General features: G+C 44.9%; 2 protein-coding genes and 1 long non-coding RNA gene across 4 annotated transcripts; 1 reads left to right on the top strand and 2 right to left on the bottom strand.

Moving 5' to 3' along the window:
- Positions 1 to 2387: 2387 nt before the first annotated feature.
- Positions 2388 to 6335, bottom strand: LOC145651390 (uncharacterized). 2 transcript variants are annotated; one of them, XR_014117329.1, is made up of 3 exons: positions 5479 to 6335; positions 2839 to 2890; positions 2388 to 2514 (listed from the first exon to the last, which is right to left on the bottom strand). It is a non-coding gene; the product is annotated as an uncharacterized LOC145651390 (long non-coding RNA). The 2 variants fall into 2 exon arrangements; XR_014117330.1 differs by lacking the exon at positions 2388 to 2514 and adding an exon at positions 2523 to 2607.
- A 4792-nt stretch (positions 6336 to 11127) lies between these two features.
- egr2b (early growth response 2b) lies at positions 11128 to 13708 on the top strand. The gene is made up of 2 exons (XM_027021680.3): positions 11128 to 11520; positions 11840 to 13708. Exons 1-2 carry the CDS (start codon positions 11343 to 11345, stop codon positions 12910 to 12912), a joined length of 1251 nt encoding a protein of 416 aa, XP_026877481.2. The 5' UTR covers positions 11128 to 11342; the 3' UTR covers positions 12913 to 13708.
- A 2324-nt stretch (positions 13709 to 16032) lies between these two features.
- Positions 16033 to 17499, bottom strand: adoa (2-aminoethanethiol (cysteamine) dioxygenase a). Its single transcript, XM_027021672.3, has one exon. It carries the CDS (start codon positions 17218 to 17220, stop codon positions 16459 to 16461), a length of 762 nt encoding a protein of 253 aa, XP_026877473.1. The 5' UTR covers positions 17221 to 17499; the 3' UTR covers positions 16033 to 16458.
- Positions 17500 to 18397: the final 898 nt, after the last annotated feature.

Raw genomic sequence — 18397 nt, 5'->3', positions numbered from 1 at the left:
ATCAGACTTTGACTTCCCAGCCCTGTGCATGCGGCTCGTGCAGTGGACTTGTGCAGACCCACTGAAAATTCACCCTTTATTCATTTGGTAATTTCTTCTCAGGTCAGCAGGACAGCGTGTCGTATCAACATTGTGGTCTTGGTTCATCACGGCTTCCTGCCACACCCCGAACCTTTGCATTCTCCTCCCAGTGCACGAATGTCTCTCATACAGTCTAAAAGTACAAACAGGGCAATTTTCTCTGACATCCACTGGCATCTTGTTGAGCTCATTAAAACAAAGAGTGCCTGATGGATGGCTTTGTGTGGCCACTCCAGGCCTGTGCAGCCACTTCCTCTGGAAGCTTGGGGAGCGGCCGGAGGGACCAGGCTTTGGCCCGCGCGTTAATGTTCAACCGGGAGCAGGAACTGACGTGCTTACAGAGAGGAAGCACAGCGGTCCGCCCCGGGTCCCTGCACGTGATCTGTCTCCTGTGACGGCCAGCTCCACTTAGCTTGTTCTCTGCTTGTAACGCGCCATGTCCAATTATCTCGTGGGGTGCTCCGTCTTCATCCCCGCAGCCTGGAGAAGGGATGCAGAGACACTCGCTGTGATCATGACGGAAGAGGCCTTGATTGGACAACAAGGCGTCCTGCCAGCCGGGCCCACACTGAGTCGGCTAATCTTCGCCACACCGTCCGTCCCCGGGGCAGCGCTGAACGTCTCTAAGCTAGGCAGGAAGTGTCAAAGCGGGCCCCCTCAGCGCCAAGCCGGACTGGTGAAGAGATCCTGCCTTTGTCTCCAAGAGCTGCTGAATTTATTTCTGCTGATGGAGACGTGTGTCGGTGGTTTCTGCGGGAAATGGCTCGTCCTCCTCCTCAAGCTCTCAGTAAAGCCACTGATGGTATGAATGGAGAAGTGAAGACTATACATTTCTGAATTTCAGCACAGTGCCAAATTGTTATTGCAACCAATGCGTTTTTGTGGGACGTTCATTGAAACGTTTCTTTGACTTTCTGCTCTCAGGATTAACACAGAAAATAAGCATTTTATGTTTGAGATGTAATGAGATAACTGTTGAATTCTAAGCAGCCTTGCTCATAAAAAGAAACTGTACTGTATGAACTTTTAGGTCAGTAATACAGTCCATATTTTTTGAGTCAGAGATCCCTTTATGTAATAGCCTATAACTGGATGATTTGTAATGCAAATATCATTTACATTTTGGCACTTATTTATACTGTAGCCTAGAGATAAGCACATATGACATCATTAATGACATGTATGCATATATGCCGTTATAGATCAAGTGAGACTATCATCAAACACTTTCATTGTCTTCAGTCTTAAATCAACAACAGAGACCCCAAATAGAGTCTGGGACTGAGAACAAAGGAAAACTACACAAATGGCAGCGTTCTTTCCTCTTCTGGTTAATTAACCAAGATGGGTCATTAGGGGAATAGGGAATGAGGTAACTGAACCCCGGATTAAAACAAATACAAGCTTGCGAGGCCAAAACACCCTCATTTACTGATAAACTTTCCGCATTAATAGTGCCATTAAAGAATAGAATTGTGGAAGCAATAACAGCTTATAAAATTACGCAAATGGGGGGGAATATTCCGACACGCTAATGCGCTTCTCTACCGAGACCGCTCTTAATGGGCTTCTGCGCGAGCGTTATTACCCGCTCTGCTCCACACCGGATCCGTCCGTGAGGAGAAGGAGAGAGTCCGATAGCCGCGCTGATGTAATTGTCAGCTCGGAGTCTCGGTTCAGACTCCGTGATTCATCTCCATCCAAATGGGCAGAGACACGAGTTATGGTTGCGTCTCCATCATCATCTGGAGCGGCCGGAATTCCCTGGAAAATAATGAATCGCGGATTCATTTGTAACTGTCAGTAAGACTCTGCAACCTCCGCCCCCCTCCCCCCCCCCCCCCCCCACACAATTCCCAGTGCTGAAAGAAGCATGCAAAATCACAAAGTTAGAGAGTTGGTTGCTGGGATTTCTTTGGTCAATTATGTCTTTGTCATAATGCCGAATAACATTCATAAATGTCATTTAGACTACTCAAATGCTTACACAGGCACATACACACACACGCACACACACACACGCACACACACACACACACACACACACAAATAGGGACAGAGAAAGAGAGAGTTGCCCTCCTTTTAGTTGTCTGTTTTTCTCTTGTTAATGACAGGACTCCAAACCGCCAGGCTCTCTCTGAGGTCGTCCATCTTCCTCGGCCATCCACCCACTCACGCAGGCACGCTCGAACCCACTGCCTTCACCGGTCATCCCGGCCCTGCTGACCACCATTATGGCCATGTCAGGGCCTGGCATCCCCCCTCCCCTACTTCAGCCCCCAGTGATTAATCATCATTTGGATAGTGCCGGCTGTTCAGAAGAGGGGCTGCCCCCCCCCCCAGGTGGTATCAGCTTTGGGGGAGAAAGGGATCTGCCGCTGGGCCTTTGTAGCCTCTCCACTGGAGCACTGTAACTGCTGCTTAGACACTACCCTGAGAGAGAGAGAGAGAGAGAGAGAGAGAGAGAGAGAGAGAGAGAGAGAGAGAGAGAGAGAAAGAGGGACAGAGAGATAAGAGAGAGGAGGACTAAGAAAAAAGAGAGAGAGAGAGAGAGAGAGAGAGAGATACTGGATCTGAAGTAGGCAATTAAGCCGAAGTCAAAACTGGGTGTTTTTCACTGCCCACATAAGTATGCCTGGGTCTCATAACGAGAGAGAAGTCAAAGATAAGCACTGTACTAAACAACTAAACATTTCAGTGTCTTTTATGTGTAATATTATCTGTTATCTATGACAGGGATGTTGGTATGTGTGGTACCTTTTAGTGTCTGGTGACCCAGTAAGCACTCTGTCTGCATGTGTGTATAAGTCTGTAAAACAGATAGAAAATAAATTGTGAATCTTTATTTTTCTCTGTAAACAGCTTTATCTTTCATTGTTGGCAGCAGTTCAATAACAAAACTTTTTTAATCAACATTGCTCTCTTCATTTATGTAATGAATCAAAATCAACACATTTTTGCACCCGACCACTTGAGCTCCCCCCCCCCCCCATTAACCCGACCAGAACATTACGAGCCTTTTTAATGATGCTGTTTAATATTCGTAAGCCTCCGGTTCATAAAGACCTAATGACACCGGGCACGCAATTCATTACCGGCAACTGCACGCGATGATCGATCGGCTTCCTAATGGGTCAACTTTGACTGGGTCTGCACGAGGCTATGACTTTAACGGGGCTCCGTGCTGCCAGAATAGAGGCGTCCAATTAACGGGCGATTTAGCGCAAGCCATTCGTTAGAACGGCCTGCCACGCAGGACACGGAGGCCCCATCAGTCCCGTCGCAGGTAGAGATCAATGCCTTTAATAGTGCCATTTGCCTAATGTGCTGCCCAACGATTCTCCCTCATAAAGCTTCACACTGGGCCGCGTCGACTCTCCAAATGGGATCTTGGCGTGCGCGATCCGGATGCTTTCGTGCTTCTGCTGATACATTTCTTTAAAAAATTCATTAATTCATTCTGTCAGTGAGTTGATTTTCATTTGCTACTATATCATCAGAAGGCCTGGTACAATGAGACGCCGGCCCTGACACTTCAAGTGTCATAACATCAAAACTACACTGGCAGTCGCTTGGATATTGATAGAAATGGAGTTGCTTGTGGACATAAATAAATACGTTGACTGTTGCTCGTGGAAGGTCTCCTCTGTCACATTCACCGTCATTTCCAGCCCAAAATCTGGCCAGAGCTTAATGGGGCTTAATGGGACCCTGTTGTGTCTGGGAGGACTTCTCTGAACACAGCGGTAGGGCGTGACCCCAGCTCTGACTCTTCCCCCAGAACGAGAGTCGCGTCTTCGTGCTGCTACTGCTGGATGAGGGAAAAGGCCAGAGATGGAGAATGAGTGCGCACCGTAGCGAGGAAGGCAGTTCCTGTGTCCGAGCCTCAGGCCAGGCGGTGATGCCAGGCGTGTGTGTGTGTGTGTGTGTGTGCACGCGCACAGCACAGTGACATAAATGCCACACAAACCACATTTCTGAAAACAGAACTGCAGAACAGATTTGTCCATTATATTGCTGTTCTTGTATACAGCAGTATAAATGCTTCTCATTTTAAGTAAAAAGAGCATTGAAATCAGTTTTTTTTTTGTTGTCAGTGAATCCATCCTTTAAAAATCCATGAAAGTAACTGAAAACAACATTAGGCGTAAAACGTTCAGTCTTGCGCCCGTCTCTCTGCTCTGTTAAAACTTAGTTGTAAGAATGACAATGTGCACACTACTCTGTGAGACATGAGTGACACCCCCACCTACATCTCCTTCCCTCAAACCGCCCCGAGCCCTCACACCTCTCATACGACATTACCATGACAATTTCAATGTCAAAGATGTGGAGCGCACTATCGGAGAAGCGCTATTGTCTTGAGTTTCCTTGATTTTTTTTTTGTTACACCCACTTAAAGAGAGAGAGAGGGTGAGAGAGCAGGGATACCTCCCCATAAAGCCCCTTGGTAGAATATAGATAACCAGTTTGGAACACGATCAGGTCGGATGAGGAACGCAAGGTATCTCGAGTGTGTGTGCGTGCGTGCGTGTGTATGTGAGCGTTTGAGTGTTCGTGCGTGCACACGTGCGTGTGTGTGAGTGAAGAGTGTGTGTGTGTGTGTGTGTGTGTGTGTGTTATTGGAGTAGTGTAATACTCTTGAAGAAGTCCACTCATGTGATGGGAAACGACAAAGAGCCACTTCTCTCCAAGCCCTGATAATGTGAGTACAGCATACGCCATCGCTGCAACACTTCTCCTCCATGGGTTTTAACGTGCGCGCGTGTGTGTGTGTGTGTGTGTGAGACAGAGCGAGAGAGAGAGTGCTTTTAGGTAGCCTACTGTAGGCGTGTGTGATGTGTCTGTACAGGTGCTACACTCTGCACTGAGAGCACTGCCCTCTTCAATTAGGTAATGCAGAAAATGTGGAAACGCAACACATTACAATAGCAGAGACAGAGAGATCTGTCCTGTTTAAGCAGCACTGCGCCGTCATTTCAGTTTAGGACTGTTTTGCATGCAATTATTTTTGTCTGAGTACTTCAAATAATCTTAATGGTGCCTTGTGATTTATCACAATTTTGAGGGAAATTAATAGAGCCACTTAAGTGGGCAAAAAAACATAAAGGTAAAGTTAATTCTGATTGAGAGTTTTGGTTTAATTATTTTGAGATGTCAGGGGAAAAACTGTTGCATTCTAAAGACAAATAAGCAAAGCTTTGTTAAATCAATTTTGTGAGGCGTTAATGACAGAGAAGCTGAGAACGATTACAGTTAAAACTCTCTAAACTGAAGAGAGAATGTAAAAAAAAAAAAAACTAACAGAATATGTGCTTGCACAGCTATTTAGAACCAACACCAAACAATTTAACCTAAAAAGTAAAGAGGGAATTTCTCCCTTGTTTGTAAGCTCACCCCGCATGTCACAGGCTCAAACTGCAAAGTCCTTTGATGGTGAGCATCTATAGAAAAGTCACACCTACACAAATTCACCAAGAAAAACAGCCTCCCACGCGATAAAGACAGAACAATTCACACTGCAGAGGCCTCTCCCACGGCTCGTCTTCAGATCTTCGCCAGCGCTGGAGCAGGTTGCTGTCCGTCCCCTTCGAGGAACCTCATCTGAATTTGGTGGGCGGCTCCTGACAGGTTGTTTTATGCTGCCCTGTCATCCGCCTGATCAGCTCTTCGGGAGACTATGCGGAGCATTCTGCTCCTGTTGCGGTTTCTCCCTGCTGTCTCAGGCCTCCTCTCTTTTCTTACTCTAAAAAAATGTGAGTGACCTCCTTTGTGCCTCCTTGAAGAAGTTTTTTTTTTTTTTTTTTTTTTAGTTGACTGGGTATAGTGAATCACAATACAACGGTCAACCGTTCGCTTTACTGGCTTGCTAGTAGAGTGGTGACGAATGTGGTTGGTTACGAGTGTTATGAATGTTGTCTGTAACGCTGAACAGGAGGGCGGAGAGGAGCTAACAGCTAAGTTTACACGTAACCCCGAGCTGTGCTGGTTTGCCGTGCCTTACAACACCGCGGCAGTCTAGGTGCGCGTTTGACAAGAAGCTGTAAAGAAAAAAAGAGGAAAAGAGCAGAAGCAAAGAAAGAAAAGGTCACTCGATATATCGTGTGCAGTAGTCGCTCGACCCTGCGTGACCCTGAGCACATGCAGGAGAGAAAGCCCCTGAATTCAGCGGCCGCCCGGCGTGGGCGGTCAGCACACTGAGCCCCATCGTTCCCGGCAGGGACCGCCAGAGCGCAGCAGCCAATGGGCACCCGGCCTGCCGGGCCCCACCGCATCAGGACGGGCCGCTTCTGCACAGCGTGCAAACATTTTTGCATGCGTGGGTGGGCAACAAAGGACAAGAGCATCTCAAGAAGCTTCCTTCTTTCTTTGGTGGGGGAGGATGCAAAGAATCCCCGAAAATGTGAGGCATCCCGCAGCGGCAGTTAGTGGCTAAAGCTCGTCACTGTTCTGGCCAGACTTGAGCGCTTTTGTGTTTCGCCCGGCACCTCACGTCCCGGTTGTCATACGGCCACAATTATCCATTGAGAATGAACTGCGGTGTGGGTCTCACAATGGAGTTTGTAATTCCAGCAGCTGTAAAATGCGGAGGGCTCAGGCCCCGTGGCTGCAGACTGATAACAGCACCCTACTTAATCTCTCGTTTGTTCGGGGCAGATTCGTTTAGCTCCAGTAATGTACCTGCAGAACCCACAGCGAACGCAGGGGGATTGTGGTGTAGCCATTTTCACCCCCATGTCACCAGCAGCAGCTGAGGGTCTATGGCAGGTTCCTTCTGCAAAACCTGGCAATTGACACAGGCTTTAAAATCAGCCTGGCCTCCTTCGTCCTGCCCTCACTACGGACCTGCATGTACCGAGACCACGTTCAGAGGGCATCCCCATCAACAGCGGCTGGCACGCCGCCCTAATCTGCCAGGCCTGGGATGCTCTGTCAGCTGTCTGTCACAATAGCTTTTTAATTCCCCACCGCTGTACCACGGTTGAAAAATGACCCAGAACGTCTCCACCAGGGAATGTAAACGCGACACGTCGATGTCTCAGCGAGCCGCTATCGAGCGGCCGGTGTGATTTGCGCAGCCACTCTCCAGTCGATATTCACCGTGGTGTCTCGGTGACGACGCAAACACAACCTCTGAATGAATCACTGGGCTGAGTGTCAAACCTGACAAAGGAAGGCAGGTCAGGATGGGGAAGGCAGAGTGGTATGAGGCTAGATCACTCTCAGACTAATTACAGATCACACAAAACACCGAAGAAGAGAAAAATTACACTTTAAATATCCTTCATATATAATATATATTTCATATTTGAACGTTCATTCATTTGACTTGACCCTCCTAAATTCAAATTCACCACATTAAGAACAGCAAACAAGTTGTTTTTGGCTCTGTTTGGTATCTGATACCATCTGAGCAACACCAGCCCACGAGCGCGGCACCCGATGCCGTGACAACAGATGGTTCCGTTTGTAACATGGTTAAAAATCGTTATGACGCCACGGTGTACTGGGTTGTATTAAGAATCATGAACTGATCACCAACCATGATGATGACAGCAACACCCATACAAAAATAACCAGTGCTCGCATGGGAGGCAACGAAAATATATGCAGTCGAATGGCAACAGGATGCCTGGTGATATTTGTGGACTTCAGTGCTTTCCTGTGCTCTAGACTCGGTTAGGCATCCATCAATAGATCAGATAACTGTATATTTGAGTATAGCTGTGAAATTTCCCTTCAAATGGAGCAGTAGCCTATTTAGAAACTATCCACATATCAATACTTCAAAGATTCACTCTGATCTTATTTCATCTTGATCTTAAATTATATCGTAACTTATGATATGACCTGTTTTCCACAGAAGCTACTAAACTGAGTCAGGCCACTTCAAACTTGGCCTCACTTTTATTCTCACTTTATTTCCCTTATGTTTATGGGGAGGAAATGTTGGACATAATTTTAAATGTTCTTTTCTTTTGGACACAGTGTCATGTCTTTAAAGTCACATAAAAGTGAGCGTGAAAGTGAAGCTTGCCATTGACTGAGCACAGAAGTGCCATTCATTACTGTTACAGCTTCCGTGGTAGGACTCATGACTGTACTGGGGTCAGCTGGTACCTTTTCTGATCCCAAAGAACAGAATTGTGTGACCAGTGAAGAGCAGACACTAGATCAGAGACATGAGAGGAATAAATGTGTGGGCTGCCTATGAGAAACGTCTGGTCCTTATTCATAGCTGAGGTTCATAACAGACATAAAGTGGGAGATATTTGGCCTGATTCTGTAATGGACAGAATAGAGAGAATTACAAACATATTCAGCATATATCCTTCCTCCCATTTTGTTTTGTTCCCCTTCATTTTATTGTTACACAACATCTTCATACCAGCCAAAAGTAAAGGTTGCCTTGGATTTGAGCAGAGTGAATAAAGGTTCTACGTTTTTAAGAGGTGCAGTGATGATGGAAAGTGTAAAGACTCCCGTTATTCTGCCTGATAAAAGAAGGTCGCGTGGCTAGAAACATGGCCAACGCAGACATAGCTGTAGTTCTGTGTCTAAGCTAAGGAATGAGAGGTTAACACCGAAATCAAGCTCTGGGAACCTGTATGAGACGCTTAGACCCCACCGCTCAGAAGATTACAAACACTTCCTAACACATGCATGCGTGTGTTTCCTGTACAAGAGCATAACAAAACCGTAAAAAGACAGGAATAAAGAGAGATGACCACACATCTGATCCCAAATCTCTGCAGTTGTTGGCCCAAAGCACTGCTGATTGGGTTATCCACCTATCGTGAGAGGATACCTACACCCAAGTGCACTGAGAACACTTCAGCATCTCCTAACCGTATCCAAAGCTGAACCAATCCTAAAGTAAACCACAACCCCAATCACAGCTCAGTGCAAAAGGGCAACATTAACCACCAGCTAAGACAGTAGCTTTCTAGGCACGCCCTACGCGGCAGTGCGACGTGAGGCAAGCATCACTGCCCCCTGTGCGACAGAGTTGAAAGGTCAGGAGCCTGCGGTATATACTCGGGGTTATCCAGGCCGAGATATATCACGCGGTGCTGGCAATACCTTCGCCAGGCAGGGAAACAACGGCAAGAAAACAAGCAAAACGGGTCTTCGCCACTGTTGCGCTCACTGGTGTTTCTTTCGTTTGGCTATTCATTGACTTAAGTTACAGGCCAGCCGTGTCTATGAGAAAAGTGTCTGTCTCCTGTTGGGCTACATGCACTGAAAAGGTTTCTAATAAGAACCTAGAGCTATATGTTGTACCCGAGAGTTAATATAGACGTTTTCCCTCTTAGACAGCGTATATTTGTGAAACACGGAGATGAACGTCGTTGCTCGAAACAAACCTTGCAAGTAATGCTGAATTAACTAGCAGGCCTATCTAGTATTTGACTTTCGCTGTAATTACAGAATAAGAGCCTTAATCGCCATTATACGTTTGCTATGCTTTATATGGGTAAAACGCACCAAGTAGTTAAAGTAGTAATTCAGTCAACAGGGCAGTTTATTTGATTTAAAGCGATTTACGGTTTACTGCAAAAGTGTGTGATGGGGTTTTCTTAATTTTATTTTATTGTCAACGTTGTGTCTTGAGGATTCTCTTGAGAAAAGCTAAGTGCTTGGGTTTCAGTTTATACTGTAGGCAAAAATGAAGTTCTATCGAGTTATTGTGTAGTTTGTGAGTACAGGATCCACTCCAACATTATTATTTTCACCACCAGGGACTCCCGTGCGAAAGCACACCTGAATGAAAGGCCAGGGACGACGTGCACATATGCAGTTGTCTAGTATGTAGAACAAGTGAATGCGGCAGGCTACTTAATTTATATGTGTCATGTTTTCTATCTTGGCATTGACTTTGCCGCTCGTCTCCCCACTCCTCCACAGCTCTAATTGAGAAAACTTTCTAAACCCACGCGGGAAATTCACCCTAAACACAGTTCGCATGTATGCTTTGTGTCGCATCGTAAACCTCAGCGCGGAATATAGCGGAACATTTTAGGCCTATATTTAGATGCATGGTCATTTGGGCTTCATTTGGAAATTTTTAGTCTGTTTAGTTTAGGAACAAGTCAAGAGATGCAAACAAAGAAAGCGAATGTGAGACACTGATCTTTGGTTTGCAGGAACAACGACGATCATTTTAGCTGAGCCGTCATTCTCAGATAGTACAAATATGTATATGATGCTGCATAACCCAGGTATTGTATAATTTTGATCTATTTATTTTAAACAGATCTTCCATAGCAAACCACTAGAGGGCAATCAGGCAAAATACTGTTTATAAACATCAACCACAATAACAACAACAGCAATTATTATTGTTGTTGTTATTGTTATTATTATGTTATGATAGTGTGCCAGTAATAAATATAGCATCAATAAAAACCTATGTTCCAACTGCACGCTAATTATAGAGTATAGTTACTAAAAACGTTTCCCTGTTTCCAAAAACATAGGCTATTCAAATAGATCGAACACAGTTTCCGACAGTAAGACAGCAAAGGTAGAAATTCCGTGATTGTACGTCTCATTTGATTGTGGTTTTCAGATGGCAGTTGAGTGGCTTCTCTCTGCTCGGCAGGATTCGTCAGTTTCCGATGCTCATGTTCCGGAATAAGTCCCATATATGCTCGAATGGGTGTTGTTCTTTCACCGGATGAACCCATGTATGGGTGATCTTAAACCGGAATTCCTGATACAGAACGATAGGTACATTCGAACCACCGATTTCAGGAACTATATTTTCAAGCTAATGTGTGATTACATTTTCGCTGTGTTGATCGGTCCCTTTAGTTTCGAGACATTCTAATTGTACCTTTCCTCATTTTGGCCGCGAATAACTTTATTTCATTCTCCTATTACAATTGGTTTAAGAAAAAGAGTTCTCCATTGACAAGTCTCATTTTGTGCCGTCACTGGACCCAAGGCCAATCAGCTTTCGCAGCGCTCCTCTTCTTTTGACATCCAGTCCTTGTATGGTCAGTGACGTAACGGCACATTCAAAGACGCTCCATAAATACATACTACCACTACCAGCCCCGCTAGGATCTGTCATTCAAGAAACAGGCCGGGCCAGATGAGGCTTGCTTTGTTGTTATTTGGGTGAACGCTACTCCAAAGTTTAGTGACAGCGTTGCAGATGTAAGTTTTGTGTCTGGGGGAAGCAGAGATCGTTCGCAGGCAAACAGAATATCTGCACGTTGTAAAGCTTTCTGAAGCGAGTCTCTAAAGACTTAATGATGACCGCTAAAACTTTAGAGAAAACCCCCGTTACTCTTGGCAGCTTTGGCCATCCTCTCTCTGAGGGCATCTACTCGGTTGACGAGATTGCCACATCATTGCCACCATCGGTGACTGTATTTCAGAACGGTGATCTAGGAGGACATTACGACCAGCTAAGCGGACCCTCAGGAGGTAAGCTTTCGTGCGCGTTCCCTGCTTGCTATTGTCGTCACGTGCTCTTAAGTGACTTAAAGGACGGAAAAGTTTCAGGTGCCGAGTGTGAACACCGCTGCGGACTGGCAGACACACGCTTCATGTGCACATTCCATTGAATCTGATTTGAGCTGTTCTTAGGCGCGTAAAATAGTTTAACGCCAAAACACACCTGCATTTTAACGCAACCACAGCAAACCCAGCAGCAAAGTAGTGGATGCAAATACGACGCAAATTCTCTTTTTTTGCGTATATGTGGGCCGTTTTTGTAACCACACATTTTACTTTCCTCTTGCAGATGGCATTACCAGCGGGGATATGAGCACAGAAAAGCGCTCCGTCGACCTGTCTTACTCCAGCTTCGCGCAGCCAACGGCTCCTCGCAACCAGACTTTTACCTACATGGGAAAGTTCTCCATCGACTCCCAGTATCCAGGCAATTGGAATCCAGAAGGCGTTATCAACATCGTTAGTGCAGGGATTCTGGGCATGACCCAGCCCTCCTCGGCATCGTCCTCTCCTTCATCATCAGTCTCACCGAGTCATTTCTCTAGCACGCTCAGTTGCACAGTGGCGCAAAACCAGGCGGACATGGAACACATCTACTCCCCTCCTCCGTCATACCCAGGCTGTGGAGAGGTCTACCAAGATCCCTCTGCCTTCCTTTCAACCTCCACCTGTCCCATGTCCTACCCGCCACCGTCTTACTCCTCTCCCAAGCCGAACACCGATGCTGGGCTGTTCCCGATAATCCCAGAGTATGCCACTTTTTTTCAGCCAACTTGCCAGAGGGACATGCAAACTATTCCTGACCGCAAGCCCTTCTCCTGTCCGCTGGAGTCGTTTAGGGTTCCCCCTCCGTTAACGCCACTGAACACTATTAGGAACTTTACGCTAGGTGGACCAATGTCTGAAGGACCCAGGTTGCCCACAGCCTACAGCCCCCAGAATTTGCCTTTAAGACCGATCCTCCGACCCAGGAAGTACCCCAACAGACCCAGCAAGACCCCTGTCCACGAGCGGCCATACCCCTGCCCCGCAGAAGGATGCGACAGGCGGTTCTCCAGATCCGATGAGCTAACCAGACACATTCGAATTCACACAGGACACAAACCCTTCCAGTGTCGGATATGCATGAGAAACTTCAGTCGCAGCGATCACCTGACAACTCATATCCGCACGCACACCGGAGAGAAGCCGTTCGCTTGCGATTTCTGCGGGCGAAAGTTTGCAAGAAGCGACGAGAGAAAGAGACACACCAAGATCCATCTGAGACAGAAGGAGAGAAAGTCCTCCGCGCCATCTAGCAGCTCTACTACTGAGCGCGCCATCAGCATCGGCACGTCAGTGGTCTGCTCCTCCAGCCAATAAAGCTCCAGCATAGCACAACAGCATCAACACTAGGCAATAGCCGTGGTGTAACCCACCACTCTTCAAAGCAAAACTGGGTATCTGACGAAAACGTAAACCACTTTGCCAAAGGACACGAGTGAGGGACACTAGTTGTACGCGTCCTCAATTGGCACGTTTTTTTCCAACTGTTTTTCCTCTACCTGTCTCAGCCGCATGTCGACTGACAAAACGCACTTTGTTTATATATATTTAGGTGGAATAATTTAATGAAATAACTGCAGCATGTGGGACTACGTATTCTAATTACGAAGTAAAATGTACGTTTTGTTGAGTGGTTACAATCATTGTGTAATGGGCGCACGCGGAGGGTTTCTGCGCCCCTGTCTCAGACCTGGCAGCAGGAGAGTTTATTGCACTGCTATAAACGCTCTAATCGCAAACTTGCAATAATTTGGAACTGGTTCAAATGTGTTTTTTGGCAAGCTGAATCTAACTAGCTATCTTTACCCCTTTATTGTGCCTTTGTCCGTTCTTTTTGTATATAGCTACACACCCAATGAGGCTTTTAAATAAATTGTACAGTGGTCCTTTAATAAGAAAATTTTTCAAAAATATATTTTTGTACAAATCGTTTCGTGTTGCAAGTGATCAAGTGTGGTTAAAAGAAATGTGAATAACCGAACTTATAATGACGTGACGCTTGTTTTGTAAATGTTGAAACTGATATGTAATTGGACTGAAATAACTAACGAAGGTCAGCAGTTTACTGGCTTAACTTTCTGTCACCGTAAAGATAATAAAAATTAAATTCTGACATGTTTGTTGTAGTCTACAATTAATTTTCGTTATTATAAAAGCAGGACATTTTGAACTAAAACTTGAAGGGGAATTCCCATTTTCTAATCAGTCAATTCTGACTCACCATCTCACAAGGACAAGCACCCCCCACACACTATGGATTAAAGTATAATATAACATTTAATGTGCATGTGGGTTTATTTGTATTCGTCCCAACATCCGTTCAGAACAATGCAGTGACAACACCAAATTTTTTTATAACACTCAAGAAAGGAGCTAGAGAACATGTTGTCCCCAGAAATTCTGAACATATTTTTAAAAGATTTTTTCCACTGAAGAAGATTTAAGGTCATATCTAACTCTGCCCTAAGCGGGTTGTTGATATTGCCTTCTCTTCTTTGTAAACAATGCTGTGAAAATACTTTCAATCCATCTGTTCTGAGTCTTTGTGTAGTAATTCCACATGGGGAACGCAATATCAAAAAAAAAAAAAAAAAAAAAAGTTATCCTAGAGAGACAAATGCCAAAATAAGCCATGCAAAAGAGTAAAGCTTCACGAATCCATGGCTATGGATGTGATCACATATGAAAGTTATATGGCAAGCCTTGAGTTATTGTGGTTGAAAAGATAACACCAAATCTGATCTGCAGAGGTGGGGACAGTCCTTGGGCTGCAGCAGGAAACTGTATTGTTGATGACATCCATATACATAACAATGTGCCACTGTGAGCAACAGAGTCTGAGATAATGAAATCATTTTCAGAAATTCAAAGCTTTAAAAAGCTAAATGAACAAATTATGCTCTGAATCATTTTTATACAAAATTCAAATGCACAAAAGTGTTTGGATATTATGTACATATATAAAAAAGTATTTATTTCTCATTGTTTCTCTAAACACATTCTAACTATGTAACTCACCAAGAAATTTTCATGTTTTGAGTAATTGTTTATGGCTGTTACATATAGGGCATTACTGTGTATTATTGTACACATTATGTTGTTAGATTTTACTGTCTTATTTTTAAGGATTGTTGAATTTTGTTGCAGGGCTAATGAAACCTTGTCTCAGTGCCTCGCACAAGTAAACATTTTGCTTGTTAAATTGATTGACAAGCCTCTTTATTGTGCTCCGATTTTTACTGTAAAACAATTATAGTGTGCTAATAAATCCAATGCAGCTTGTGTCCTTTTTTACTAACAAAATGTTCTCCATGGCTCAAGATGTGACCTGACACAGATGCCCTGAGACCACTGACTGCAATCTTCACATGGCCAATTACAAACAATTACAGACTAAAGGTCTGAAATTGGATTACTGCATACTAAAGATGGTCTAAACTGTGGAAAGATGAAGCATAATCCAAAGAGGTCAGAACATAAAGATTAGTTTTTTCCAGTTTACAGTACTGCTAAGTTTCTCGGAACCCTAAGGAAACTTAGTTAGGGATATAAATCTTTAATCAGGAAAATAAATGTGTGTTGGGAATACTGTCTTCCATGTTACCTGAAGTAAGATTTACAGAATTAAAATTGGGGATTATCCTTCTGTCAGTGGTCGCGACATTTTTCCAGATTCCCAAATCTAAAATCCATGAGTCAAAGATATTGTGAATTTATCATTGATGTTGCAGAAGGTCCAGACTGTGACATCACTGGTAAAGATAGGAGACCCAATAAAAACTCTACAAGCAAGAAGACAATAACTTCAGAATCATAGACGAGTCCATCAGGCTTTGACAGAAAGACATATCTCAGGTAGGGATTAGTACAGGACTAGGACTATCACAGGGATTAGTATGGGACTAGGACTATAACCGGTATTGGTACAGGACTAGGACTATCACGGGGATTAGTACAGGATTGGGACTATCACTGGGATTAGTATATGACTAGGACTATCACAGGGATTAGTACAGGACTTCCTCCTCGGAGCTTGTTGCATAATTAACTTCCTTTTTTCCCTTCAGTACTGTGTATACAGTCGCCATAACATCACAACAACCATGACAGCTCACAAACTATTCACAATGACAAATCAGACTTTGGCGTGAAAGACAGTTTGCTCACTTAAGGTTCACGCACGCAGTGAACAGTGTGGATTTCTCCATGACTTTGGCAAGTCCCAGCGAACACGCTGAAGGCAAAACTAATTTACATACTGCAGGTACGGCACATGCACTGAGCAGGATGCCAAAAATGCCGTGTGGCACGTCAAGGACTTCCACCATCTTTCATGAGCTACAGATCAGTCCAGAACATACTCCCAACCCACATACTGCAATGTGTTTTTACTATAGAAAATACAGAATATTTGAAGGAACAGATGAAAATGATAGATGTAGTATAATCATTTTAATTGCATTTTAAAGCCATGATATAAACAATTAAAATGTATGTTTAATAATAATTGATTGTACATTTGTTTTAAATAAATAAAGCACAAATAAGCTTTAGAGGCTATGCAGGCTATAGTCCATGTAGATAAATTGAAAGGCTATGCTTTTAAAGATGGATTAGATCCAGTATTTATGAGAAAAGCAGTCTATTGTAACGTTAAAATCGCGGGTAAGTAGAACATGTTCCCAAATCTCGGGCGACAAACAAATAACCTAGATAAACGTTCAGGGACGCCTGAACACTTTGGAAGAATAACTACTGCCAGAAAAGTGTACTGGGGCCAAAACCATGTTTTGAAAGCCAGGAAATATAAGCAAACGAGCTAAAGAGTGGTTGAGCTTGACGTTGGCTCCGGTATACGCACTCCTAGACGGAAACCTCGGGACCGGGGTAAGTCTCGCCCCCGCACCAGAACCCATCCGGCTGCGGGATCTCCAAAAGCCACGTTTCCTCTCTGCGGCTCTGATCCGACTCCTTGTCCACATTTCTAGCCACTGTCTGTAAAACTCTGTAGTAGTGACAGTCCCGCCCGCCGGCGGGGTCGTAAGGTGGTGCCAGGATGTCGAGGAACGCCGCCGGCCCGTCCACCGCGTCGATCTGGTGGATGTTGTCTCTCACGGGGCTCAGCGCGCAAGGCTCGCTGTGTACGGTGAACTCGCCGGTACATCTGCGCACGCAAAGCGAAAGCGCATCCTTCTGGAAAGGTGATAACGGCGGGTCGAACACAGCCTCAGCCTCGGCGCCTGGAGCAGGCGGCTTTTCCAGTCTGTCCAAACACATTATTTTAACCTTGCCGTACAGGACCTTCAGCATCCCGTTCATTCCCGGGTGGTCGTGCAGCGGTATGGACGCCCCTCTTTTCAACAAGAACACCCCCATGCTGAAGGCGTCCGTCTCGCATATGTGCATGTAGGTGACCGGGGGTTTATGGCTCGACTTAGAGCCTTTTTTCGGCGGCGCAATTTTCAAGTCTGAAGCCCTGATTTCGGTCAACAGGGCGGTGAGTTCTGCCTTATTATCTAGAAGGACTTTATTTTCCCCAATAGCAGAAGAGCGGCAGCTCTTGAACGTCACGTACGCCTGATTTGCTATTTTCTGTATAAGAGAAGATTTGTTGTCCCGTGGCATTTTAAATTGGCGATATTAAAAACGTTACCGTCAGATGTCTGCTCCAGGCGTTAAACCCCCGACCAGCTGGAAATCAAAAACGGCCCTTAATCGTCCAGCTGCTTTCTGAGGCGAGGCAGCACCGCGGAGCAGATGCCGCTGGCTGCGTTCAACGTTACAATTTCAAGCATCCCATGATATAATATTGATTGTTTTTTGCTTATAGTTGTGCCCCGCATAGTCGTTCGTTTACCACCCCATTCACGTCTGGCTCATCTACACGTCCGCAGCTACGGCGCCTGCGTACGCCGATGGTGCACCATGGAACTCGAAGTTTATTTACAGTTACGCATCGCAGCAAAAAAACATTGCCTTGTCAATATATATATATATATTCACGGAAATAGTTTTTGTCATATTGGAAATTGGATTCATGTAAAGTGAAAGAAAATGACCAATGCCTGTAGTTTGAGTATGATCATAAATTCAGAAGTGCTCGCACTACAATACCCAGAAACGCCACTCCCGTCGCTGTCTGTTGATGAGTCGGGCTGGGAGCTTAGACAGCCTATTCAGCACGGTCCCTTCCCCCACAGTCTCACTGGACCTCTATATCATATTTGTCCTCCTCTTCAATGTAACCTCTTCATACACAGACATCGGGCCTATACTCTACTGCCCATAGGTAAAGTATGGCTCACATTAAAAACAGAAACAAACATAAAACCCCCATAAACAGAGCAGTTCAGATATCATAACACTCACTTATTAAACATATTTCAACATCCCGTGCACAACATTAATGTTTAAAAAAAAGAAAAGAAAATGATGATGACAGATCATGTCAACATTTTAATACATTTATATTGGGAATTTTAAAAAAATTATTTTGAAAAGCCCAAATAACTTAAACACCATACAATAATTTTAAGAGTGTCAGCATACGTCCACATCCACGCTATTGTTTGCGTACTGAGCACTGATGACCACAACATGGCCAGGATGTATGTAGCTTGCACTGCAGTCTGATCTCATTAAGCAATGCTGGCAGTAAACACCCATTTGTAGAGGTGAGGTGAGGAAGTGTGGCTGGCGGGGCCTGGCTCTCGGCCTCGGTGAAGTGTCCTTTCACACGGCTCTGCAAAAGCCTGTCCTCTTGAGAGATAATGAAGCCTGCTCACCTGCCTCGAATGGAGGC

Source organism: Electrophorus electricus, chromosome 15, assembly GCF_041902795.1.
Source record: "Electrophorus electricus isolate QZ-2024a chromosome 15, ASM4190279v1, whole genome shotgun sequence".
In the NCBI taxonomy this organism is placed as follows: Eukaryota; Metazoa; Chordata; class Actinopteri; order Gymnotiformes; family Gymnotidae; genus Electrophorus; species Electrophorus electricus.
Note: the sequence above shows the minus strand (reverse complement) of the source record. Positions and strands in the feature narration are given on the sequence as shown.

Coding starts and splice junctions, on each gene's coding strand:
- egr2b (XM_027021680.3), top strand. CDS start 11,343: ATGATGACCGCTAAAACTTTAGAGAAAACCCCCGTTACTCTTGGCAGC. Junction 11,521..11,839: donor GCTAAGCGGACCCTCAGGAG/GTAAGCTTTCGT, acceptor TTCCTCTTGCAG/ATGGCATTACCAGCGGGGAT.
- adoa (XM_027021672.3), bottom strand. CDS start 17,220: ATGCCACGGGACAACAAATCTTCTCTTATACAGAAAATAGCAAATCAG.